The sequence below is a fragment of the Triticum urartu genome, chromosome 7A (genome assembly GCF_056163025.1).
Source record: "Triticum urartu cultivar PI428250 chromosome 7A, HENAU_Tu73, whole genome shotgun sequence".
Classification (NCBI taxonomy): domain Eukaryota; kingdom Viridiplantae; phylum Streptophyta; class Magnoliopsida; order Poales; family Poaceae; genus Triticum; species Triticum urartu.
In genome coordinates this window covers 157,725,028-157,751,179 of record NC_141879.1, presented here as the reverse complement: position 1 = coordinate 157,751,179, position 26,152 = coordinate 157,725,028, and the positions used below count along the sequence as shown (strand labels likewise).

At 45.1% G+C, this 26,152-nt stretch overlaps 2 protein-coding genes across 3 annotated transcripts; one reads left to right on the top strand and one right to left on the bottom strand.

The window, feature by feature from the left end:
• Positions 1–6,900: 6,900 nt before the first annotated feature.
• LOC125531270 (transcription termination factor MTERF8, chloroplastic) lies at positions 6,901–10,718 on the top strand. Its single transcript, XM_048695680.2, has 2 exons — positions 6,901–8,217; positions 10,278–10,718. Exon 1 carries the CDS (start codon positions 6,994–6,996, stop codon positions 8,131–8,133), a length of 1,140 nt encoding a protein of 379 aa, XP_048551637.2. The 5' UTR covers positions 6,901–6,993; the 3' UTR covers positions 8,134–8,217; positions 10,278–10,718.
• Positions 10,719–11,001: 283 nt separating this feature from the next.
• Positions 11,002–16,403, bottom strand: LOC125531269 (sodium/calcium exchanger NCL2). Of its 2 annotated transcripts, XM_048695679.2 has the most exons (7): positions 15,837–16,399; positions 14,652–14,840; positions 14,034–14,215; positions 13,502–13,647; positions 13,147–13,414; positions 12,770–13,072; positions 11,002–11,430 (listed from the first exon to the last, which is right to left on the bottom strand). In XM_048695679.2, exons 1-7 carry the CDS (start codon positions 16,213–16,215, stop codon positions 11,182–11,184), a joined length of 1,716 nt encoding a protein of 571 aa, XP_048551636.2. In that variant the 5' UTR covers positions 16,216–16,399; the 3' UTR covers positions 11,002–11,181. The 2 variants fall into 2 exon arrangements, with proteins under 2 accessions (XP_048551636.2, XP_087393440.1); XM_087537314.1 differs by having other exon boundaries at positions 13,147–13,647; positions 15,837–16,403.
• Positions 16,404–26,152: the final 9,749 nt, after the last annotated feature.

Genomic DNA, 26,152 nt, shown 5'->3' with positions numbered 1-26,152 from the left:
GAGTCGGCAGTTGCTGTTCGATCCACTCGGCGAGGAAATCTGCTATTGCTTGGGACTTGATAGCTTTCTTTGCCTCAAACTTGATATCCAAGGGAAGGAGTTCAATCGCCCATTTTGCCACTCGACCAGTTGCATCCCTATTGTGCAGAATCTCTGACAATGGATCGTCGCTGACGACTGTAATAGAGTGATCTGAGAAGTAGTGTGCAACCTTCTTCGTGGTCATGTAAATTCCATAGACAAGCTTCTGATAGTGAGGATATCTCTGCTTCGACGGGGTCAGGACTTCAGAAATATAATAAACTGGGCGTTGAACTTTGTACGCTTTTCCTTCTTCTTCCCGCTCGACCGTAAGCACTGTACTGACGACTTGTCCAGTGGCTGCTATATAAAGAAAAGGAGGCTCTTTGCTGATTGGAGCAGCAAGCACCGGCTGGGTGGAAAGCAGGGCTTTTAGCTCTGCAAATGCTGTATCAGCTTCTGGAGTCCACTCAAACATATCTGATTTCTTCATCAGTCGGTAAAGAGGCAACGCCTTTTCACCGAGGCGAGAAATGAATCGACTTAGGGCGGCCAAGCAACCAGTAAGCTTCTGGACATCATGCACACGCACAGGGCGTTTCATCCGAAGTATAGCGCCTACTTTCTCTGGGTTAGCATCGATTCCTCGTTCGGAAACAAGAAAACCGAGTAACTTTCCGCCTGGAACTCCAAACGTGCACTTTGATGGATTGAGCTTGATATCATACCTTCTGAGGTTGGCAAAGGTTTCGGCGAGGTCGGTCAGCAGGTCGGAACCTTTACGTGACTTGACCACAATGTCATCCATGTATGCTTCCACATCCCGACTGATCTGAGTGAGCAGGCACTTCTGAATCATTCGCATAAATGTGGCTCCGGCGTTCTTCAAGCCGAATGGCATTGTGACATAACAGAAGCACCCGAACGGGGTGATAAAAGCTGTCTTTATTTCGTCGGGTCCATACAGACGGATCTGGTGGTACCCGGAGTAGGCATCCAAAAAGGACAAACGCTTGCACCCAGCAGTCGAGTCGACTATCTGATCGATGCGAGGGAGAGGGAAGTGATCTTTCGGGCAGGCCCGATTGATATGCTTGAAATCGATGCACATGCGGAGTGAGTCATCTTTCTTTGGGACCATGACAACATTGGCTAACCACTCGGAGTGGTAAATCTCTCGGATAAACTCAGCTGCCAAAAGCCGAGCCACCTCTTCGTCGATTGCTTTTCTTTTCTGGACGGTGGACCGTCGAAGATGCTCTTTGACTGGTTTCACTTTCGGGTCGACTCGCAAACGATGCTCAGGCAGTCCCCTGGGAACACCTAGCATGTCAGAAGGCTTCCATGCAAAGATGTCCCAGTTCTCACGAAGGAACTGGATGAGCGCTTCTTCCTATTTGGAGTCGAGTGTGGTCGAAATGTGGGTCGGAGCTGCATTGGGGTCCGTCGGGTGAATGTGAACAGACTTCGTCTCGCCAGACGACTGGAATGCTGAATCTGTGGCTGGCTTCTTGGCTCGCAACAAGTCACTTGGGTCTGCATTTTTCTGGTATTCTTGCAATTCTGCCACGGCCATCTGGGCATCGGCGATCTTTGAGCCCTTCTAGAAACACTCTTCCGCCTTTTTCCGATTACCAGAGATAGTGATCACTACTCTGGGACCAGGCATCTTCAGTTTGAGGTACACGTAACAAGGTCGAGCCATGAATCGTGCATAAGCTGGCCTGCCCAGAATTGCATGATACGCACTCTAAAAATCCACGACTTCAAACGTTAACTTTTCTTTGCGGTAATTTTTGGCATCACCAAAAACCACGTCAAGTGTAATCTGACCGAGGGACGCAGCCTTCTTGCCTGGGATGACCCCATGGAAACTCATATGGCTTTCACTGAGTCTGGACATCGGAATGCCCATTCCCTTCAATGTTTCTGCGTACAGAATGTTCAGGCCACAGCCACCGTCCATCAGGACCTTTGTCAGTCGAGTGCCTTCGACCACCGGTCGACCACCAGCGCTTGCCTCCCAGGGGTGGCGATGTGCGCTGGGTGATCAGACTGGTCGAACGTAATGGCAGTCTGCGACCATTTCAAGTAATTGGGTGTCGCCGGAGCGACCATGTTCACTTCTCTGTTGATGACTTTCAATCGACTTGTTTTCAACATCAGCAAAAATCATCAGGGTGGAATTCACGTGAGGATAACCATCATCATCTTCCCCTTCACTCTCAGCCTTGTCTGCCTCCTTCTCCTTTTCCTTGGGCTGTTTCTCTCAGAACTGCTGGATCAGGAGCCGACACTGTCGAGTGGTATGCTTCGGGTAAATGAAATTACCTTATTCGTCTTTTTTGGTGTGGATATGGCACGGAAGATCCAACACGTCATTTCCATCTTGATCTTTTACTTTCTTGGGGTTCCACGGCCCTTTGGGCTTCCCCTTGAACTTTCCTTGAACCACAGCCAAGGCCTCACCCGGAGCAGCTGGTTCGGTCTTGCGTTTTTGTTTCCGACTGGAGTTTCCTCCTCCAGCTTTGTGGGCGACTGCTTTGTGCTTGCCGCTCCGCAGTCGCTCCTCCTCTTCACCATTGGCATACTTGGTGGCGATTTCCATCATCCGAGTCAAAGTCATGTTTCCTGTCCGATCGAATTTCAGATTCAACTCCCGGTACCTGACGCCTTCCTTGAAAGCACAAATTGCCTGATGATCAGACACATCTTCCACCGTGTGGTGCAGGGTGATCCACCTCTGGATATAATCTCTCAAAGTTTCATTCGGTTTCTGGACACAACACTGTAATTCTGTCAAACCTGCTGGCCACTTGCAAGTACCCTCAAACGTTCTGACAAACACTCGGGCGAGATCTTTCCAAGTATAGATGCTGCCCGTCGCCAACTGATTCAGCCACGCCCTAGCCGAGCCCTCCAACATCAGAGGAAGGTGTTTCATGGCCACCTCATCATTGCCGCCACCAATCTGGACAACCACTCGGTAGTCTTTGAGCCAGGTGTCAGGCTTGGACTCTCCGGTGAACTTACTGACTCCAGTCGCCAACCTGAAGTTGGGGGGAATCACTGCAGCTCTGATAGCTCTGCTGAAGCACTCTGGGCCAGAGACATGCACCCTGTTGCTGGTTTGCGGGCCTCTGTCATGGCCATCTCGGTGAGCTCTGTTTCTGTCGACCAAGCCTTGTACGAGAATAGATCTCGCATCAAAGCCTGGCTCCCTGGGGTCGACTGGAATACCTCTTCCGACGCTGTTAAGGCGCCTGTCTTCATGTGGCCGCGGCACGTACGACCCACTCCTTGGAGGAGGCATGGGCACTCGACGGCGACCATTGCGATCGGCTCGACGATCATACTGCTCCTGGTTTCTGTACTGATCATGCCGCTCTCCACGTCCCTCACGCCTCAGGGCGATCTCGGGCTATGGGCCGACTGGACCGTATCTGCGACCACAGATCTGCTATGGATCCTATCCCGCGACTGAGACATGGCCATATTCTGCTCTCCTGCTGCCCGGAGCAAGGCCCTGATCTGCGCTAGACCTCGGCCAGCTTCTGACTGGGAAGGTTGAATCGACTCTGCTATCCGGGCAGCAGCTGCTAGGTTTTGGATCGGTGTCCGGTATACCTGAGCCGGAGGTGGAAAAAGTTGGCGTCGGCTGGACTCAGGAGCATGTTGACGAGCGCGATCGTCGAATGCGCGCTGTAGGTTCTCTAGCCGAGTGCGCTCAGCCAGATTGGCCAAGCGAGCCTGTTCCAAGGCCTGGGCCTCGGGCGTTTCTCCAACTATAGGAGTATGCAGGGCATCCATGTTTCGGCGACGAAGTTCTTCTCTCTGCTGCGAGGAGAGAGGCTCGGGGCGGTACTCCTCGTGAATGCGCGACGGATCGCCGTTCCCGTCACCTCCGTCTTCACGATCGAAGCCAGGAGGACTGCGTGGTCCATTGACCATCAGGACTTCCGCTGCCGAGTCATTGCTGCCACACTCGGATGCAGTCTCTACGGAGCCAGTCGACAGATCGAACAGGCCATAGAGACTCGTCGGGCTCGAGCGTCGCGACTTGAGGGGTGGCCGACTGGCGGGCCACCGCATGCTTCACCCACCGTTGAACCCTCGACCGGCCGGTGCGCTTGTTCCGGCGGGTCACAGGGAGGGGGAAAGCCGTAGGAGTCGACTGATACTGGGTCGATGGTTGCCGCAGGAGGACGCCGCGGACGTACGCGTGAAAGTGCGTCGCCCCGCGGGCGGGGAGCGCATCGACGTCGAGTGGTGCCTCCTGAAGCCAAGCGGAGTCGTCGGCGACAAACACGAGCGCGTTGAGAAGGATCTCGCGGCCCTCAGCCAAACCTCCGCCTGGAACCATGATGATGGGGATCGAAAAAATTGCAACTTCTCCAATAAGTCGCTAAGACACCTGCCCCACGGTGGGCGCCAACTGTCGTGGATCTAAGACTGACAGTAGAATGGGGGTAGGTATGAGGAGGCAAGATCCTAGCTATGGAGTAGTTATACACACGAGTTTTACGAGTTTAGGCCCTTCTCGGAGGAAGTAACAGCCCTACGTCTCGGTGCCCTGAGGCGGTCGACTGGATTATATGTGTGTGTGTGTGTGTTTACAAAAGTGCGAATCCTTGTCCCAGAGGAGGGAGGTGGCTTATATAGAGTGCGCCAGGACCCCAGCTCCCCTCCGTTACACAGAGTTCAATGCTCATAAAGGAAAGGCGTTACAGGTAACGTCTACAGTAAATGCCATAAATGCTCATAATGCTATGGTTTAAGTCTTAACCGTTGCAGAGTGGAGGGTTCCTCATCTTCTGGTGGTCGAGTGTCTTCAAGGTGGTCGAGTGAGCGCATCCCCACGGTCGAGTGGATGATGATTTCTTTTCGACTGCTTCTGATTCTTTGTAAAGATGTCCTTAGGGAGGATATGTTGGACAGGTCCATGACCCTACCCTAGGTACATAGCTTCATCAGGTGCCATAGGATGGTGGAGTGGGCGACTACATGAACATGATGGGAGGTGCCGTGAATGGTGCCTTTGGTGGCAACATGTGAGGTAGCTTTGGTGGCAATGCATGGTGGCTTCAGTGGCATGCGAGGCGGGTTCGATGGAAACATGAATGGCATGGGAGGTGGCTTCGGTGGCAACATGAGTGGCATGCGAGGTGGCTTCAGTGGCAACACGAGTGACATTGGAGGTGCTTCCAGTGGAGTCGCGCGATGCATCAACGCATGAAAACGTTGACAAAGAAGCCATTGATGATGATGATGATGATGTAAATGTCTACAATGTGACCAGTGACAATGGATCAGACCCAAATTGAGATGCTATGTTGTTGTTATATTTCCTTTTAATTTGTTGGACCAAGAATTTTGATTGATATGACGCACTTTTGGTTATTGGATTATGAACTATGTTTGTTATGAAAGTTGAGTTCATATTAAATCTGAATATATTGCTCTATATGATAACTTTTATTCCAAATAGTGCGTAGCCCTGTGGCGGTCGGCGTTTTACATCTTTACATATGCATTAGAGCATCTACAGCCGGGCGCCGCAAACCCTCCTCAAACGCCTGGGCGGGCCACCTGGTCACCGAGAGATCATATTTTTTTGACCCAGCTGGACGCCTCAAACAGGCCTCAAACGCCCGGGCTGACGGGCACCCCTCATATTCAACACACATATGAGGCGGATATGGGAGCGGCCCGCCATGTTGGACCCGACCCTCGCTGGCCCACCCAACCCCACATATATTCGTTCCCATCCCTTCGCCAGACCAAACCCTAGCAACTTCACAGTCCTCTCCCCCCCGCTCCCTCCGCCACCCGAGCTCACATCCGGCCGTCTCTGGCATGACGGGCAGCGGATCTGACTCCGACCAATCCGGATTCGTCGACTGGGTTGTCATCCCGTGTGGGTTGGAGGAGGCAATGGTGGTCCGCATTGCATTCCGCCGCTCCTGGGAGGACATTGCCCCAACCGACGAACGGATATGTCCGGCGCGACTCCATTGTGTCGGCTCAATGGGCGCTTGGGTCCTCTGGGGCTGGATCATCGCGGGCCCGACAGCCAAAAAATCTCTCCTTTCCCATCACCGGCCGGGCAGACTATGAGTCCCACCGGGAACGGGCAGCCCGCCGTGGGAAGGGGTGGAAAGGGTCGTCGAGGCCCTTATCGCGGCCGAAATGGCGGAGGCGGCTAATGCGGCGGCACGGGCGGTCGCAGAGGAGGAATCCATCCGCGCCCGCATTGTGAAGAAATGGCAGCGGAGGAACACGTGCTCTCTCTCCCGAGAGTAGAATCGGGCGGTCCGTGCCATGGTCGGACTACCACCGAAGGAGGACATCGACGACGAGGAGCTCCGACGACGAGCAGATCCGGCTCGATCCCTACTGCGTCTTCGACCGGTACTTCCGCGAGAAGGACGGCAAGGACGCCGGGAAGGGCAAGGGCAGTCGTGGATGATGTCCACCATAGCCAAACATGCCAAATTTTGGTAGTCCGATGGCATGTTTAGTGTAGTGTGATGGAGTACTGGGCGATGTGTGTGCAACTACATAGTTGCATGAGTTTGTATGGATTTGAGATATGATAATTAAGGTGTCCGGATGTGAATTGCATTATTTAAGACGTGACCGGTTAGTCTTCGCGAACGCGCCCCGACGCGTCCGCGGGCGCTTGAGGGGCCAGCTTTGCAAAGTCTAGATGATCTATCTATTGAAGTAGTAGTTTTATATCATCAAATATATATCATCTGTCGGAGTTGACATTTTTAAATGTAAAAATCACTTTTTATGATATGAATTATACCTACGACACCTATTTTAACATCTTCAAATATACATCATCAGCGGCACAGCAAGAAAACGGCCACTTGGAGTGCAAAAACCCTACAGCTACAACATCCAAACGCCTAGCGGTCAATCCTCCTCCGCCGCCGCCGCCGCCGCCGCCGCCGCCGCGACGCGATGCTCCATCTCCGGAAGCTCTTCCTCTCCGCATCTCATGTCCGCACACCCTCCCTCTCTCCCCTTTCCCCGCTCCACCGCCTCCTCGCCGCCACCGCACCCGCATCCCCAGAGCCGTTCGCCGTCGAGGACTACCTCGTCACCACCTGCGGCCTCTCCCGGCCCAAGGCGCGCAAGGCGTCCAAGAAGCTCGCCCACCTCAAGTCCCCCTCCAAGATCGACGCCGTCCTCGCCTTCCTCGCCGCGCTCGGCATCTCCCCCTCAACCACCGCCGCCATCGTCGCCGCCGACCCGCAGTTCCTCTGCGCCGATGTGGAGCTGAACCTGTCCAAGCGCGTCGCCGAGCTCACGGATCTCGGCATCAAGCGCTCCCAGATCGCGCGCCTCATCCCGCTCGCCCGCACCACCTTCCGCAGCTCCTCCCTCGGCCCCAACCTCGCTTTCTGGCTCCCGGTCTTCGGCTCCTTCGAGAAGCTCCTCGGGGCCATCAAGGTGAACGGCGGCATCCTCGGAGCGGACCTCGAGAAGGTCGCCAAGCCCAACCTGGCCATCCTCCAGCAATGCGGGATAAGTGTCCGAGAATTTTCAGATACATACCTTACCCGGGTGCTCACTAGGCTCCCCGAGTACGTCGAGAATGCCGTGCTGTACATCGATAAGCTTGGCGTGCCCCGGGATTCCCCAATGTTTCGCTACGCGCTCATGGCGTTCGTGATTCAGAGCCAGGAGAAAATTGACAGGAAAATGGGGATGCTTGAAATGCTTGGTTGGTCACAGGATGATGTGTTGACTGCTGTGAGGAAGATGCCCTGTATCCTCACTATGTCCGAGGAAAGGATGCAGACAGCTGTGAATTTCTTGACAAGGGATGTTGGGCTGGAGATACCCTATATTGCTCAAAGGCCAGTGCTGGTCATGTATAGCTATGAGCGCCGGTTGCTGCCACGGCATTCCTTGCTAAATATTCTCAACTCGAAGGATTTGCTTTATCCTGAGCTTGACTTCTATTCTGTTATCGCGCTGACTGAGAAGAAGTTTCTGGACAAGTATGTGCATCCTTATGAGAAGAGTATTCCAGGCCTTGCTGCGACTTATGCATCTTACTGTGCTGAGAAGGTGCCGAATGAAGTTTCTACCTGAAAAGACAAAATGGAAAATGAGACTCTGTGCATGCTTAGTCTGGGAGCATGTTTCTGGATTGTCGTGTTGGAATAACATTTTAAGGTTTGTCACCCCCTTGACCCATGTTTTTAATGTTAAACAGTATGCTATGGGTGATCTTGTGTAACATCGCTAGTTAATGAATAGCAGAGTGACGGATGTGATCAGCACCTAGGTAGATATGGATCGTGGAGTGCCATCTCCAGTTTTCCAGTGAACATGCTTGATTTATAGTATGAATTAATTTGGCCTTAGGTTTACGCAGCTAATTGATAAATTTGGATATGGACTTGTCTGCAATGCATCTGGACCTGATGCTATATTATATGTGGAATTGCTCTGCAGAGATGAGTTTATTTATTCATACTCCCTCCGTTCACTTTTATAAGTCGTTTCAGACAAGTGAAATTGTGCTGTTTTGCACACTGTCTGAAACGTCTACAAAGCCTTATAAAAGTGAACAGAGGGAGTATTATAATTTGTTGTCACTGTTAGTGGTTCTAGTTTTTTTTAGAAACTTGCAATTGTTGAAATCATGGTTACCATATTCAGAATTTGCTCCTTTTTTATTAGACACTTCCCATTTTGCTGGGGGTATACATGTTTGGTTCGTGAACCTAGTGATTTTGGTCCGCCGACTCTGATTCACGAACATATTATTTGACTCGTGAACCCAATTATATCGCTTTGTGATCTTGGATGTTGATTCGTGAACCCAATCATTTTGGTTTGGCATAAAGAGAGTGACCATACCAGCAAAATACTAAGCTAAATTGGTGCTGGTTGCAAAATTTGCTTAATGGAACAACGAACGGACTGATAAACAACAAGCCCATGAGCTTATGTGTCATTGTTTAGTCTCAAAATTTAATACTTCAGTATAGGTACCTTTTTGCTTTGCTTTTCCAGCCCATGAAACATCTGTGTTTATGAAGAGCCTGCAGCTATTGTTGTATCTTCTATCTCTTATTCATTATTGAAAGCAGGACAAGTATGATCAGGACTTGCCATGGGCAAGTCACCTGATCTCTGTCCGTATGATCATCATTGCGTTCATCCTCCACTCCAGGTTCCTTGCATTGCATCTCCTGGTTGCAATCCTTGTTTGGTTGTGCTCCATTTTAGTTTTCAGTCTCAGTTTGCTACTTATAAAAGAGACCTTCCTTGTAACTTCAGAGAATCTTGATACACGTTGCGGTAGGGATGCAAATTTGGTATCCTCCGACCCTCCTTAGTTCAACTAAATGAACTAAGTTTTCAGAATTCACATTACTTTTGAAATTTTAGTTCGGTTGAATTATATTAAATAGGGTCGGAGGGTACCCTAAAGATTCCAAATTTGCATCACTATGTTGCGGATTTGAATAAAAAGTTTCGTGCTGTCTTTGCCTTTCATTGGATTTGTTTCACATAATGAAATGTACAAATACAAATTGATACCTTATTTCCACTGTGCCAATGAAAGACTAATGACAAAAAAAAATATTTTTCTTTGGCATCTCCACTACGCCTATAATGCTGCAACATGTCGAGTTGAATGGTATGGGGCACAAAGTCCAGAATTAGCTAAGATGGAAAAGAAAATTCTTCCGCAACCCATTTGTAGCTCATCTATAAAGCGGAATTGGATCATGTATTCATCATGTGGAAAGTAAAACGATTAAATGCAAAGACAATGGGTAAACTTATTTTTATCATCAAAATTGGTGATACAAGGACGGCTCCTGTGAGTGGGAAGTTGACCCTGAAAATTCAAATAGAGAAAAGCCTACCTCCATGCTTGAAGAGTTGAAATGCAGGAACCTTGAGTATGTAGTCAATGATGATGATTAGGGGTGGGTGTATAAACCGATGACTGAAATACCGAGCCGAACTAACCGAGACCGAACCTAATGATGATGCTGACGCTCGTCATGCTTTAGATGATGAATGCACTTATAAGCCTCCAAATTCTAAAGTCCAAAATCTAGTCCCATTTCAATTTTTAAGCTACGCTGATGCTGCATTGTCTCATCGACAGGTCACCTTCTTTTTGCCAAGTTAATGGCCTTGTTTGTCAATATTGTATTTTTACTTTGCTCTTACATCCGTTCTCAGTCTTAACCAACTGTTGTTTTTTTCAGGCACCAGTTGGTAACCTGAAAACCAAGAAATGGAAGAGCTTCTGGAAAACTATCAAGGTCTTCTGATGGTTTATTCGATTTGTCCAACAACGACGAGTTCAGACTGGGCAAATTTTGGTTGGTAGATTTAGTTTAGTGGGGGATGGCTGATGGAGTAATAGTGGTGCTGGTGCACATGTTGAGTTGTATTTTACCGAAATTGTCTTGGTGACGAGCGAGACCTAAGCAACTTTTTTTTTTGAAACGAGGCAAAAGATTTGCCATTTTCATCAATTAAGAAGAAGAGAATTGCTAGGTTAATTGGAGGAAAACCAGGTGAAAACCTAGATACAAACCCCACAAGTGGCATATGCCAACGACCTGGCCACAACATTGCCAAACAATCGACCACAGTATTGAGGATATGGCAGCCGAGCTTCAAAGAAAGTTGCAAGCCTCGCACCGACCTGGACCTAAGCACTATTATTATATCAAGAAAATCGGTAAAAAGAAACATAACAACTCAAAACATAAATAGATAAACATACCACCTCAAAATATACAGCCATGTATGAAAAAACCCACTTCAATATGCAACCACGCATGGATAAAGACTTCTCATTCAGTTATGTACTTATGTTAGTTTGTCAACTGATGTTTAACAACTATACAATAGATTCATGTTTCGTATGACAAATCTCGATGAACTATACTGCAACCAATTCCTGCAGCAACACACGCGATATCATGATCACAGAGTTCATCTTCACTTATTAGTGACGGCCCCAAGTATGCAATATGTCAAAGCCATAGTCTGCATCCAACCGGAAACACGTACCAGACTGAGGTTTACAAACAGTAAGAGAAGTGAGCCATGCCGTATATCAGACCTATCAACTAATCACCATTCAGTTCAGGTTCAGGTCTACGACCAGCCAAACTTGTAGTCGAGGATGTAAACCAAGACCAGCGACAGTGGGTACAGAAGGAATGCGACGAAGCACGTCCACAGCGGGAAGTTGGTCCGGAAGCTGGTGAAGAGGCCCATTATGATGCACACGAGGAAGATGACGAGCACCTCCGACGAGAAGTCCCAGGTTAAGCCCCTGACGTAGACCAGAGCCAAGAACACTGCCAGGCAGAGCGTGTTGTTCATGGTCACTCCACCGTACACCTGCAGTTGAAATGGCGGCATCGCATGAAATTCCCCTTTTGGAACTTTTGAGAAGTACAAATACTGCGGTATCGACAGATTTTTGGTTTGCGATGCTCCTGCCTTTCTTATTTTTAAAAAGGATATGGCCATGCTATTTTTACAATGACATGCTGATGGAAAATAAGATGGAAATATTTCCAAAATAAGCAGAGCCACACTATTTTCATGTGGTCGGTCTTGTATACAACATATATCCATGTACCACTGAAAAAACATGTATCCACGTTCGACTGCAAAGACCAGACAGTGACTTATACGTACTGATGCCGAAAATCATTCAATGAAATCAGATTTTGCACAAAGATCCGAGAGTGACTTGTATGTAGTGATGCCAAAAATCATTCAATCAAATTTTTGTAGTGATGCCAAAAATCATTCAATCAAATTTTTGTAGTGATGCCAAAAATCATTCAATCAAATTTTCCATACTGCCATTTGAGTAGAATTTCCTTTTGCCATTTGAGTAGAATTTTTTATCATCTGAAGTATGTTTTTTGGTATATCTTCTAGTAAACTGCGCTCAAACCCTTGCTACCATCACGGAATTAGTTTTGTATTAAATCCTTAAAAGTACCCTACGCCTTCTAAGGCTCAGTTTAAGCTTTCTTGTGATGTGATGTGCTCTGCTTCTGTGACTAACGTTTGTACAGAATCTAACATCCATTGATTGTCCTATCACATTTTGTCTCATATGTATCCGAACGGAATAAATATTTGGTTGCACCTTGACCAAGAAAAAAGAATAATACAGCAAAATGCTCGTATATCTAAAAGCAACTCAAAAACAGACAAATATTTATGCACCATACATCCTATATCCACTTAAAAGAAGCCTGCACAAAACAAGAAAAAATAGAATTCCATGGTAACAACAAAACACCAAGGAAGCCTAAGTCTACAGTATGTAAGAACTTTCAGTTCTTCAAAAAACTGTTTCTAATTTCTTCCACAGAATACCTTGCAATATAAGATTATCAAATAACTAGGCTAACAGTATAGGAGAAATAAAAACAAGAAAAAAATAGAATTCCATGGTAACAACAAAACACCAAGGAAGCCTAAGTCTACAGTATGTAAGAACTTTCAGTTCTTCAAAAAACTGTTTCTAATTTCTTCCACAGAATACCTTGCAATATAAGATTATCAAATAACTAGGCTAACAGTATAGGAGAATTAAAACAAGAAAAATTTAGTGGAGAAGGGAAAAAAACATTGACTAAGAAATCAATCAGAATGAAGGTATTTGTATGACTGCTCCAGTAGTCAACAGTAAACACAAGGTATCCAACAGACATACCTCAGAGAATGTTAGAGACAAAGTGCGTTGCTTCTTTCGGCTGGCAAAGATAATTGCCGAGACAGCCTCACTGGAATTGGTAGCCAAGGGCATCGCAATGAAGGAAATGAAAAAAGATGGTATACTGGTAGCACTTGAAAAGTTGTGCACAGCATCAACAAGTGGGTCTGCAAATGCAGCTGCCATTGCAGTTCCGAGAAGCAAAAGTGAAATGGCCTTGAAGCATGTCCAGGTTGGATTTTCAATAGATTCACCATCATCTTCATGCTTGTCAAGCAGTGCATTATGTTCTTCCCCTGTTGTCTGCACAATTGTAGGATGGCGCAATTTATCTTTATGGACAAAACAACTGCGCAAACATGTGACTACAAACTTACAATGTGAAAATCATCCATAAACTTTTTTGAGTAGGCACCAGAACCAGCAACAACACGCTTAGCTTCTTCCAGCCATCTAAGGACACCATCAACGAATTCTCCCTTTTCAATGGAACTATTCCGAGACCTATCAAAGTCAGCCATGACTTGATCTGTAGCTAGGTTAGTATCCAACTCAATATCTTCAAAATTCACACCAACGATGAAAGCCTGTAGTTCACCACGCCCTATCTTTCCATCATTGTCCAGATCAATTTTGTGAAATAACCTGCCAATTTTTACAGTATTATTTAGAAGATACGTACTTTTTTGGATGAAAATATAGGTAAAAACGAATTGCAAACCAGTGGCATACTTCTCTATGACAGAAACATTTGGTGTGCCATCATCATCAACAAGGTGACCAAAAGTATGCATTTGAGCATGTTTCAGAAGCCCAGACATTACATGCTTCAGTCTTGAATATTCTAATTTCCTCCTCTGGATCCATGGCTGAAAGATCTGTTTGTAGAGTATGCAAGTATTGTTCAATGGGGCAATATAGATCAAAATAAGATGATAATAAATGTAAGTAGTGTGTGATTGCCCCTTGGAAAATTAATAAAACATATATGAACACATGCCAAAAGATTTCAGCTCCTGACCAAATGAAATGCCTAGAGGAAAGACAGATGGGTGGTAGAGAGGCATCATTTATTCTTGTTAAATTTCCTTTACCTCCAAGATTTTATAAAGTGTCTTGATAAAAAAATCACGATTTTTTCAGACGAAATGTACATGGCTATACTAGAGAGAAATGTACATAGCTATACAAGAGAGAAATGTACTATTAAAGCAGAAAAGGTGGGAAAGCGTAGGGTTCATTTTCCCATGAGGTCAGTATATACCTGGTACAGGCAATAAGTAAGCAGAAGTAGCACTGCAACTATAAGCCCAAGCAGTAGAGTTAAGCGATGACCAGATTGGAGCTTCAGAATTTGCGGTATCTGAACAACGATAAAGGGGAGAACAGATATCGCCATGATTCTTGCTGCATAGCTGGTCTGCAAATCAGTGGAAACACCAGAGCCTAACAGCGCAGATGTTATTTAGCAAAATATCAGAAGGGGTCTAATGGATCACGTATGCACTGATGCAAGCCATGGAAACTAATTATGCCATAGAAGGTGACTATTCCTAGCCATCATACTGATGTATCATGTCCAAAATTCTGTTTGTGATGTAGAGGTAAAAAGAAATCAAAATTTCTTATACTGCGTGACCCAACAAACACCTATAGTTTCATGAAGTGTTTCCTCAAAATAGTTTCATTAAGTGTAAGCTGAAGAAGTAGAGCCCCTATCTAAACTAGTCTAGTGATGTTGAGCATCACATTGTAACTAAATATACAAAGCTATTAGGTGGTGATATTGTTCAATGATTTGTTTGGAAGTCCAGATGTCAGGTGCATTCAATGATTTCTTAGGTCGGAACCCCAAACTGGAATTTGAGAAATAACAACATACCAAAAAGACTGAAGGCTTTGGTATCTTGGGAATCGATTGTAGTAGAATCCTCTGACAGATCACATTTACCGACAATAACACAAGATCCCCAAAGTATGGTTAAAAGCATGATCGTAGATCCCGCCAGCAGGCCCATTCCGATCAAAACCTGACTTTGAGCAACCTCCTTAGTGCCAGAGAGGCCGGAAACTGAAATGCAAGAAACAAACACATTATGCATTTTGCATCTACATATCACTCGAGTGTTCGTAAAAATGGGACAAAAAACATACTTTATTATGTAATTATTTGATGCTATGTCATTCCAAATAATGACTTCCTTGTATACTATGCATGTTTGCTGAGAGTAAAATATATTATAATGCATACTATTTATTATATATTAAAATTTATTTTGAAAAGGAGGATAACCCCGGCCTCTGCATCAAGCAATGCACACAGTCATCTTTATTATATTATACATTGCATATTAAAGTGACATTTTTTCTTTTTGTCATATCCTTTGGTTTTGGAGAAAAAATTCATGTGGTTTATATTTAATATCTAAGCATTATATTTTTTTATATAATATGCATATTGACATTTTTTGTATGTGTGTGTGTGGTGCAAATGGCGAAAATATTAGTTTGTCTAAATTACTTACGTGATTAATAATCAATATACTTATGTACTTAAACCGAACATAGTGATATTACTAATTTCCGGCAAAAAAAGAGAAAAGAACGCACATTATTAACAGAACAAAATAAACACTACATGTTGCTCCTTTGTGTTAACAGATTGATTAGTACCCGTAAAAATCAGATTTTTGATTAGTAAAACAATAATAAGGGATTTTTATCTTTCCTTATTTACCATCAAGATTTAAGGAAACTATAACCATTTTCCTAGTTACCTGCAAAAAAAAATACTAATCTCTTTCCTATTTTGTAGAAGTAAAATGTCCACAATAGCCCTGCACGATCATGGACATTATCTTAACTAGTAGAGGTAATATCATACTATTAGCCATTGGATGACAAACATTTGATGGTTCCTATCGATTGGGAGCATCCAACGATGAGACGATCCGAAAAGTAAAAGAAACAGACGCAGCGAAGCGAGGAGATGAACAGAGTTTTTTTTTTGTGAAAAAAGAAAGAAGGAGATGAACAGAGTTCACGGGAAGAAGAAGAACGAACGAACCGAGGATTAGCAAGGCGTCCGGCAGCGCGCCGAGGATGGGGAGGAAGAGGCCGCCGACGATCCCCGGGCCGAGGATCTCGAGCAGCAGTTCGCTGCCGGCGGAGAGGTAGGTGGCGGACTTGAACATGAGGAAGCCGTAGGCGAGCGCGAGGAAGAGGTTGCCCCCGGCCGTCTCCGTGCACGGCAGGAAGCCGTAGGTCATCTCGCACCCGCCCTCCTCCGCCTCCCCGGCCGGCCGGCCCGCCGACGAGAGGCGGAGCACGGCGGCGTCGGACGCGCTCCCCTGCCCCGGGAGACCGTCGGAGGCGAGGAGGCGGCCATGGGCCGCGACGGCGACGACAGCGAGGAGGAGGACGGCGAGGGTACGTGGCGGCGGCATCGGGTGAGAGTGGGATGGAATAATGGCGGCCGCGGCGTGGCACAAGTGGTGGGGCAGAGTATGGTGCGGCTCGGATGCTTGGGCTGTGCCGGCCGGGGTTAAAGGCCGCGCCGGCGCGCGCGAACCCGACGGCTACGTGGATACGCTTCGCGAATGCGGGCAGGCGGCACGTGGCCCGTGGCTGCGGAATTTAGGCCGGGCAGGCGGAATTTTTATCGAAAGAGCGCGTAATATGTGGGGTCCGAGAGGGCTGCTCGGATAAAGAAAAATACAAAATCGAGATTAGGATATTGGGGGAACGCCCGCGGCGCCGGGGCAGGTGTGCAGCCTAGCAGCCTCTTCGCCTTTTCTTTTCTCTTTTGCTGTTGCCATGCTCATGCCTCCTCGTTCACTTTTTGAGGCTACGATAGGAAGTGAGATGCAACGGAAAGCCGGCACCTCTCGTTTTCCCTCGAAGCTACGTGAGGCCGTTGGAAGTTATCTTTGGGCTACACGATGATGATAACTAGGGACTTGGATATGCCGCCCTTGCACATGTGATTTGGCTGAAGAGACCAAAACAATTACTTCCACACGTGGGTTACCCAACTATAAAACGATTCCCGACGCCTTTCAAGCCTAATCTTGTTTGTTTAGATACAATCCGATCTATGTTCTCTCTATATGTGGGCGATCTATGTTCCTCGTCACTAGACTAACTGGACTGTGCCTATAGTGGACACAAGCTTGTATGTTGGGCATTGTTGCCACTGAGGTGATTCACTGTTTTGCATTTATCGGCTCGTGTGAGGACGGGACTTCCCTTCATTTCCGGCACATGCAACCCGCTTCTATAAGTCATGATTTAGTATCTCCAACCACTATCGTACCATATTTCTCGAATGCTATCGGCTCACATGCATTTGATATGAATGCAAGATGGTTATCATGTGCTAGACATGGGGAAATCCACATACCAAGGATACGTCACCTGCCCTTATCAAACAGCTTGTACATTCTCAAAATGTGTAACAGTAAATTGTTCAATTTAACTACTACAACTTGTGCATTTTACGAGTGATATTTTTGTGTATCTTTGTATATCGATTTTTTTGTGTGTCTTTGTATATGAATTCGTAAAGCTTATGGTGTCATGAAGTACTTATCATCATGTGAAAATTTCATTAATCATACACAAACTTAATTTCTTCCAAGTAATCATGTGTCTGTTGTCTAGTCCAAAATCTATACTGAAATTATATTAACTTCCATTGTTTTCAGAAAGAATTTATCTTTATGTTGGAGTTATTCCTGGTTTTAGCTATCTATGGATCTCTTAGGTTGTTGGTTTTATAATGAAGGATTGTCCAGAGTCTCAATAGTTCAATGCTTTTGTACATGCCTCCGTTTCGTATGAAGTTTTAGGATCCCGGTCAACAACGATTTTTAGTGGAATCTCATACATGGAGATTGAGGCACACAATAACAGGTCTAAGGGTATATATGAGCATACACCACTATATAGATTGCTCCCTTGAGATCTCCTTTTGTGCCTATCAATCTTAACATATCTAAAAGCTAGAGATGGTGAGGATATATATTCTCTTACATTTGATGATCAAGAATATATGAAATAACAGTGCTACTAATAAATCTCATGCTCAGCTCTAGTATGTCAACCTAGAGCCACTTGAAATGTGGTGTAACTATGCTTGTTGCTGCAAGTATTCCAATGTGATCACACCACAAGGAACTTAGCTCCACAGTGCTTAATGGAGCAACATCAAGGCAAATTTTGGAGTTCAAAATGGGGGGTGGATGCCATGGACACCGCTAGCATCCTTGAGTTCCAAAATGTCATCTGGTTGCAAGCTAATATCATGGTGGCACCTAGGGATATGTTTCCTAACCTGAAGAGACTAAACTGCTCACACAAATGGATTTTCCAAGAATAAAATGATTCCCAACGCCTTCCAATCCTATCAACTAATGGATCTACTCTCCAAAACATATATGGATGATCTCAATGATCGTTGTTCGACATCACTAAGTAATTGGAACAGTGAGGCTTGGAATGGACATGTGTTTCTACGATGGGCATTGTTATCGTGAAGTGAAGCTACTCCACTACATCGCATTTATGTGCCTTTGTGGATGCATGCTTCTTCAATTCTAGCACATGCCGTAATATCATCAAGCCAACTTTGATATGGCATCTTCAGTTTTTATCTTTATTGCGAAACCTCTTTTATGGCATAGGGTCACATGCCTTCGTTATGCTTGCACCTGCATGAGGATTGTGAAACCTCTACTTTGGCATTACCCAGACATCTCTAAGGTCAGCCAATAACATATTTTCATTTGCTTCTCAAACAGGGTTTTTGGCTCTAGAAGTTGCATATATTTCCTTAGATTGAGATGATCCAAAAATAAAAGTTGTTCGTTTCAATGAAACAAACACATTTTATATTGAGGATTTTTCTATTTGGGGTCATATTGAGGATGATTTTATGGAAGCCAAAAATTAGCATCAACTCATGCTCCCTTTTGGCATTTCGAGTTTGATGTAAATCTAATCTACTCGATAAATTGTCCCAGGTCACAATCTTCCTCGGTGGTACAGGCGTACTGCAGGACGACCTCGAAGAAGACCTTCGACTCCACCTCGTTCCCATTGGCACCCTTGGGATTCAAAGTAACAACGGGGCTGAGGTCCAGGCTTGGGAAGTGGGCCTTCAGCGTCACCCATGCTTGGTGGGCTCCCTCCCGGGCTATTGAGGACTTCAACTCTATGATCCGGAGAGCAGCCCCTCGCGGGCACATGGCGAGATCGAAGAAGTTGTCTAGGTTGGCTTCCCGGGCCACAAATGCCATTAAAATGGACTCCATTGCCGGCCTTGCACGCGCCACTAGCTCAGCGATCTGCTTCATCTTATCCAAAAGGATGACAACTCGGGTGGTATCCTGGAATTGCACCCACAAATCCCAAGTTGCCCTTTGCTCAGGATCATAAAATCTTTGGTAGAACTCGTGGGCATGGGCCGAACTTGTGGGGAGATCTGTAAAGATATCTATGTCATGACATATCCGAGTTAGCTCTGTATAGCCTCAAGAACCAGATATGCACTGATGGAGATAGGGTTTACTGGTTGCTATCTCGCTAGCCTGCCTTATCTCCTCGTTGGTGCTTTCCTGGTACATCTCGACCTCTTGGGAGGGTGTGTTGTTTCTGCTTCACCTCCTCGGCCAGGCCGGTCTTCTCAACCTTCAACTTCTGGTGGAGAGGTACATGGCGGACTTGAACATGAGGAAGACATAGGACATTGTGAGGAAGAGGTTGCCCCTCGCCGTCTCCATGCACGGCAAGAAGCCATAGGTCATCTTGCACCCACCCCCCTGCCTCCCCGACCGGCTGCCCCACCGACAGGGGGCGGAGCACGGTGGCGTCAGACGCGCTCTCTAGCCCGGGAGACCGTCGAGATGAGCAGGCGGCCATGGGCCGCGACGGCGTCGACGATGATGACGGCGAGGAGGATGAGGAGGGTACGAGGCAGCGGCATTGAGGTGAGGGGGGCTAGCGAGAGTGCTAGGAATGTTGGCCGCCGCGGCGTAGCACATGGTGGGGCAGAGATTAAAGGGTGGTGGTGGTGGTGCGGCTCGAATGCTTGGGTTGTGTTGGCCTGGGTTAAAGGCCAGGCCGCCGCACGCGAACGACTACATGGATGCACTTCCACTACTAGGAAAATCCTTACCAGTAGCGCTGGTTTTTTGGCTATTAGTAGCGCAGGCAGGCGCGCTACTGCTACGGCGCTACAACAATTTTTTAGCAACTCCAATACCCCACGCTACTGCTAGTATTTTCTTTTTTTATGTTGTTGTATTCATATTTTTACAGGTTTTATACAATTACAACATACACATACACTGAAACTATATGAAAAAGGAATGTCTCATCATCATCATCGAAGTGGTACAATATAGTTTCATCATATCAATATAGTCGCAACACAAATGATGTCGATCTCATCGTCATCTTGAAATAGCGATACAAGTTAATGATCACATGTCTCTTACATTGTCACCGTAGACATATGTTTCATCATCTACCTAAACTATGACATACGAGATAAGAGCGATCAGGATGATCAAAAGCGGTATTATGTAGTAGTTTTTGCAGCGGCGCTGGTTCTGAATCCCCTGTTGTGCTATGAATCTCAAGTAAGTAGCTTCGGCTTCCGCTCTGCTATCAAACCCCTTCTGGCTTCCGCCGGAGAAGCCAGAGACTTGGGCCTGACACTCTGGCCACTCATCATATACAACCGGAACATGCCATACATACACGGCATACCACTTCTTATAGATGGGGCACCTAGGTGCCTGGGCACCTTGATTGTTTTGGAAACCGTGATATATTTAATTAGTTTCCTACTCATTCTTCATGCAAGACTTTTCATACTTATGATTTATTTTTGTTTCCTAATTATTAGACATGCAAGACTTGCCATATAATAAATCGTATTAATGTTTTTTTATTTGAACTGCCATGGTTATCTAATGCGTGTATTTTTGTTTCCTAAATATCTAATACATACCAACTCGTATATACTTAATATTTTTTGAACTCTTACATATCATTTTTGGTTCCTAACTATCTAATATGGGCATCGAATACCTACTAATGAAATTATTTACATACGTGATATGTATATACCCAATAATGTATTTCCTAACTATCTAATACTTGTATCCGGTACCTACTGACAATGTACATACACGGGTACGTATATTCGAGGTCACGTAAAATATGGCTGCATATATACCTTGCTATGTAAAATATATACCCAATGAACTCCTAGTGTACCTTCGTAGCAAAAAAAACTCCTAGTATACCCACATAGTTTATACAACATGGTCATATAAATCTTCTAGTATATACCCAACGAACATAAATAAAACAATATACCCAATGTGTCTGCCCACGTATATACCTGGCTATATGAAAAAGTGTAGAAACTGTTAGGTATCATGTCAACGTATATATAGTAAAATATGGCTACGTATATACCCGACTACATGAATTATGGCATCCATAGGTATATGAATACCCTGGTACAAATCTCACATCTGTGGGGTATGCAGAAAAATATGATGGGTATGCACATACCCAAAAAATATCCATTTTGAAAAAAGCTTGAAGACGTACATGTGTATTTTCCCATGGAGACAAAAGATAACTATACCTTCTGTTCCCAAGACGATCATATACATAAATATCTAATTATGTATATGACTTCCTATTTTTATGTAAAAAAGAAAGAAGTACACGTATAAGAAATAAAGTTGGGGATGTACCATGGAGCATGCATGGCCGGACCATTAATTGTTGTTTTCCCCTATATTGTTTAATATGGGCATTAAGTGTCCATATGAAGCAATAATTTGCAATATTTCTTTCCTAATAAAAAGCTAACATGGTTGACCCAATACTGCTAATACTAATTACACATGCACACATCTCAATGTAATCCAACGGTTTGTAGACAAGGTGCTTGGGCACCTAGGTGTCTCAATGTAATCCAACGGTTTGGGTCGCGCTATTCGTCATCCTGCGTGAGGAATAGTTATTTTTCACCCTCCTCTATTTTACCATCAATGCACTGTAATTTTACGTTTCGTAAGTTTTGTCTTATTTCTGACGCAAAAAGGGACCGTAAGAAAATATATAATGGCCGTAAAAAATATTTTATGTTATGTAAAATTACAAACGTAAAAACATAGTCTAAAATACACATAAACTGTAAATTTTCTTATCTTATGACCTATATTTTTATTTTCTTATGTCAAATTTTACATAGTGAATCAATAGGAATGTAACTATTTGAATTTGAAACGTAATTTAATTATGAAATGATCGTAAGATTACCTTGGGTGAAGAATGACTTATTCTACACCCTGGGTGATGAATAGTAACACTATACATATATATATATATATATATATATATATATATATATATCATGAAGCGAATTCAACAAAACAATTATGAAATAGAAGCAACATATCCTATATACTTAAGAAGTTCACCCGCACTACTTGATTTATCTCAACATGCAGCATAGACACATCAGCATCCACTCACATCCAGCCACGTCACACCTCGTGCAGTCCCACTCAAGCCCACCTCCTCAGGTCTAACCAAATATTTAGAAAAAAAACAAAATCTTTAGGATTGCTTGAACGTACATGCCTAACTGAAACCCAAGACGAGCCCTGACCCATCCTTTGCTCTTCGACTTCTGTAACAGATGAGGCGTTTAAGGAGCCTCCCGATGGATCTTCTTTTACTTCCCCACTCATCTCATCTTCCCACCCCATCTCATGAAGTAAATCAAATCGAGCTGCAACCACCAGAATTGAGATTCAACGACCTCATAATCAGGCCAATATCAGGTTCAATGCTCCTCCACCACTGTGCGGCTCGACGAAAACATCACACGCCCGCAGCGCATCCCAGGCGGCCCGCATCAGCTTTAGATCGGCCGTCCATGTCTGCCATCCGTCGTTCGCATGGGCTTCACCCGCCGGCGGCTGCCCACGACTCCTCACCTCGAGCCGGATGGCGCACCACCAGCAACCTTGCCGCCGCCTGTTGTACAACCCTCATCCCACCTTCCTACGCTCTGGTCTGTAGTGAGGCTAGCCGGTCGGCATAGCGTGCTGTTGGAGATGAAGAAGAGGGTCTATTTGCACCAGGTATCTGCTCGTCTCTACCAAACTTACTTTATTACCCATGTGTCATCTGTTCTCCTCAACATCACTTTCGCCACCTGAAGTTTTTGTCGGATTTTATTGTAATATGCAAACAAAACTGTATCATGGGTATTAATGTTGCAAGGTAAATGGATAATGCGTGACTATTTCCTAAATTCCATTTACATCATCGAGTCTGAAGGTAACTATTGTTTTATATATATTGCAATTATATATTAAGATTAAATGATCTGCTCTGCTGCATTTCATTCATAATAATCTGTGCATTGAGTTTTCTTTAGAGAAGTTTGGATCTTTATTTCCAGGAGCAGTCAATTGGTCGATCTCTTTGTGTCTATTATATGTCAATCTTCCAATAGTGTTTTAATTAAAGAGAGAGGAATGAATGAAGCAGAAGATTGATTAAGTTCAGCAAAGGCATCCAAGATTGCTCTCTTCGTGGTCAGAATAATTGCCACATCCATGGTGATGGCCGTGCACTCTGCCCGGACACTTTCTGGTAAGAAAATGACCGGTAACATGTTATAATAGTGGTGTGTTATTTTCTCATGGATTGTTATCAATGCAGTGTTCATAAAGAGTAAGGTCTTATTTGGCCAAAGTAAAAATTTGAGAGTCAGGTGTCATGAAGTTGTGATACAGTTAGCTTATTGTGATTGCTTACCAAATGTTGGTAAATAAAGAATGGAATCCACAATATTATGTCATACGTACATTTATCAGTTTGCATGGATTAGTGTCTTCTTTTCATGAATATTCTGTAGGGCACTCATCTGTTGTGCTAATGTGCTATCTGCCCTTGCTTCAAATTAGTGAAAATCAGTCGCTTAACTAAAAGTATGTCAAAATAATACCTTTTCCGTGATTATTTGGCAGTTGCTTGCATGTGATTGCAATTTTGAACTGCATGGATAATTTGGATCTCAGTGCTTTCTTCTGTATAAGTTCTCATGCTATTCTTTAATTATGCACTACAATTTTTTACGTCTATCTTGGAGAATTGTTTAATTGCTAATATATTTCTAATTTCTCATGCTTTTTCAGAAATATTACAGATGTCTAATGGCATGACACCTGCCAAGTGGTTGCCAAAGTTGAGAAGCAGGTCGTGTTATATGTATTAGTCTCTTTTCTTCCATAATAAGGTTTATTTTGGTGGTAGCATGAATTTTGTTCCTCCCAAATTAGGCCTTTCACTGTGGTGTGTTGTACTCACTGACGAGCAGATCATTTCGCTCGAATTTGGAATTACGTTGTTTATTACAGCTATTGGCATGTACATTTGTAATTGCCTCATCCAATAGGTTACTGGGCAAGTGCTCCATGCAATAGGTCATTATATAAAAACTAAAGTTTGTAAACCACTGATTGATACACATTTGTAGAGTTCATGACAAATATAGCAGCATAGAAATTCTATACATGGTCGTCATAAAATATATAGTGGCAGTTAGTTGCATTCTAACTAAAATTTTCATTCTTCTGTAGATGAAAAAATAGTTCACACTGATGGGTGACGAGGATGGTTCTTCATATGGAGTGCTAAGGATCAGGACTAACTGTAACATAGACACAAATTTTTGTATTCGAAGCACTTTCTAATCTACTTAGTGTCACTTCCTTTGTATTAAGACTCCATATGCATTAGATTCATTATGCACAAGCGGCAATCCCTGATACACTGAGCAAATAGTTTCCTTTATATTATTATGTGTTACCCAACATTATATAACCTTCTCTATAAAATATGTATTTATGCATTCCCGCAGCAACGCGCGGGGTATCATCTAGTATAGTAAACATAGTTAACAAATTTCATCGTACAGAAAGTAATTAACTAGAGCACGGCACCATACATCTAATAGTTTCGTCATAGTGAGAGATTCAAAGTTTTGTCGTACAGAAAGTAACAAGTAACTAAACAAACAAATTGTTTTTAAGCTGTGCACTCTTCCCATCTGTCCATATCCGGAAGGGTGGACCCAAGCTTAGTGAAAGGCGTCATGTCCTGACGCTATAGGGCAATGCGGGTCCGGAAGTCAGCTCGTGATATTGGGCCACCGTAGAACATCCCATTCTCTTCGAGGACATCTTTCATGATGATGGACGCAATTTCCCGCTGGATCCGGTAGAAATCATTTCGAAGTTGATTATCCGGCACGGCTCCAAAGGCTTCGGCCCATCTCTGGATATGGGTATCAGATGAAGATTTCATGCAAAGTGATTGCACATCCCTTCTGTACTCCATCATTAGATGGATGACGTAGAATCCATCATTCTCACTTCTTGCCAGTTGCTGGATGCAACAGAAGTCAGTCTTGTGGCCGAAATAAAGCCCGACCTTATTTGTTTTTTGCATTCACTACAAAAAAAAGACACATCCGTGACATTTTGGGCCGAACGAATTTTTTTTCTGTCATACATATGACACTTCTATGACGATAATTGTGACAAACCCCGGTATCATCATAGATGTGGTGGGCTCCTACTTCTATGACAAAAAATCATGACAGAAAATGGGCTTTTCGTCCTGGGCGGGCCGGAGACGCAGCTGCATGACATTCTTTGGGCCGTCCATGACGGACAAAACCATGGTAGAAGTGAGGGCGAGGAAAATTTCGGGGAGTTCCCGGTTACGGTGGGAGGTCGGGGGCCGAGCGATGCGCATTTCTCTCGTACACGTACGCGCGTGTGTGTGAGGCATTGCCTCTAACTGAACCCGAGTGAGGCGTTGGGCTCTAACTGAACCCGAGCGATTGCATTGCGGGCTACGCGTTACTGAACCCGAGCGATCGATCGATGGCTGTTAACTGAACCCGATCGAGCGATTCCTTCGCTACTGCTGCTAACTGAAGCCGATCGATGCTGCCTCTGGATGAACAGTGAGCATTGCGGGGGGGGGGGGGGGGGGGGTTGGATTAACAGTTCCCGATGGGGGTGGATGAACAGGACCCCGTGGTGTTGCCTCTGGATGAACAGGACCCCGATCGATCGAGCCGGTTGGGGCTGGATGAACAGGACCCCGTGGAGGGCTGGATGAACAGGACCACCCCGTGGAGGGCAGGATGAACAGTAGACGGTGGAGGGCATGATGAACAGTAGCCCGTGGAGAGGGCTGGTTGAACAGTAGCCGATCGAGTAGCGCGCGGTGGAGGCTGGATGAACAGGAGCCCATGGATGAACAGTC

Coding starts and splice junctions, on each gene's coding strand:
- LOC125531270 (XM_048695680.2), top strand. CDS start 6,994: ATGCTCCATCTCCGGAAGCTCTTCCTCTCCGCATCTCATGTCCGCACA.
- LOC125531269 (XM_087537314.1), bottom strand. CDS start 16,215: ATGCCGCCGCCACGTACCCTCGCCGTCCTCCTCCTCGCTGTCGTCGCC. Junction 14,841..15,836: donor GGACGCCTTGCTAATCCTCG/GTTCGTTCGTTC, acceptor CTTGCATTTCAG/TTTCCGGCCTCTCTGGCACT. Junction 14,216..14,651: donor CAAAGCCTTCAGTCTTTTTG/GTATGTTGTTAT, acceptor CTGCGCTGTTAG/GCTCTGGTGTTTCCACTGAT.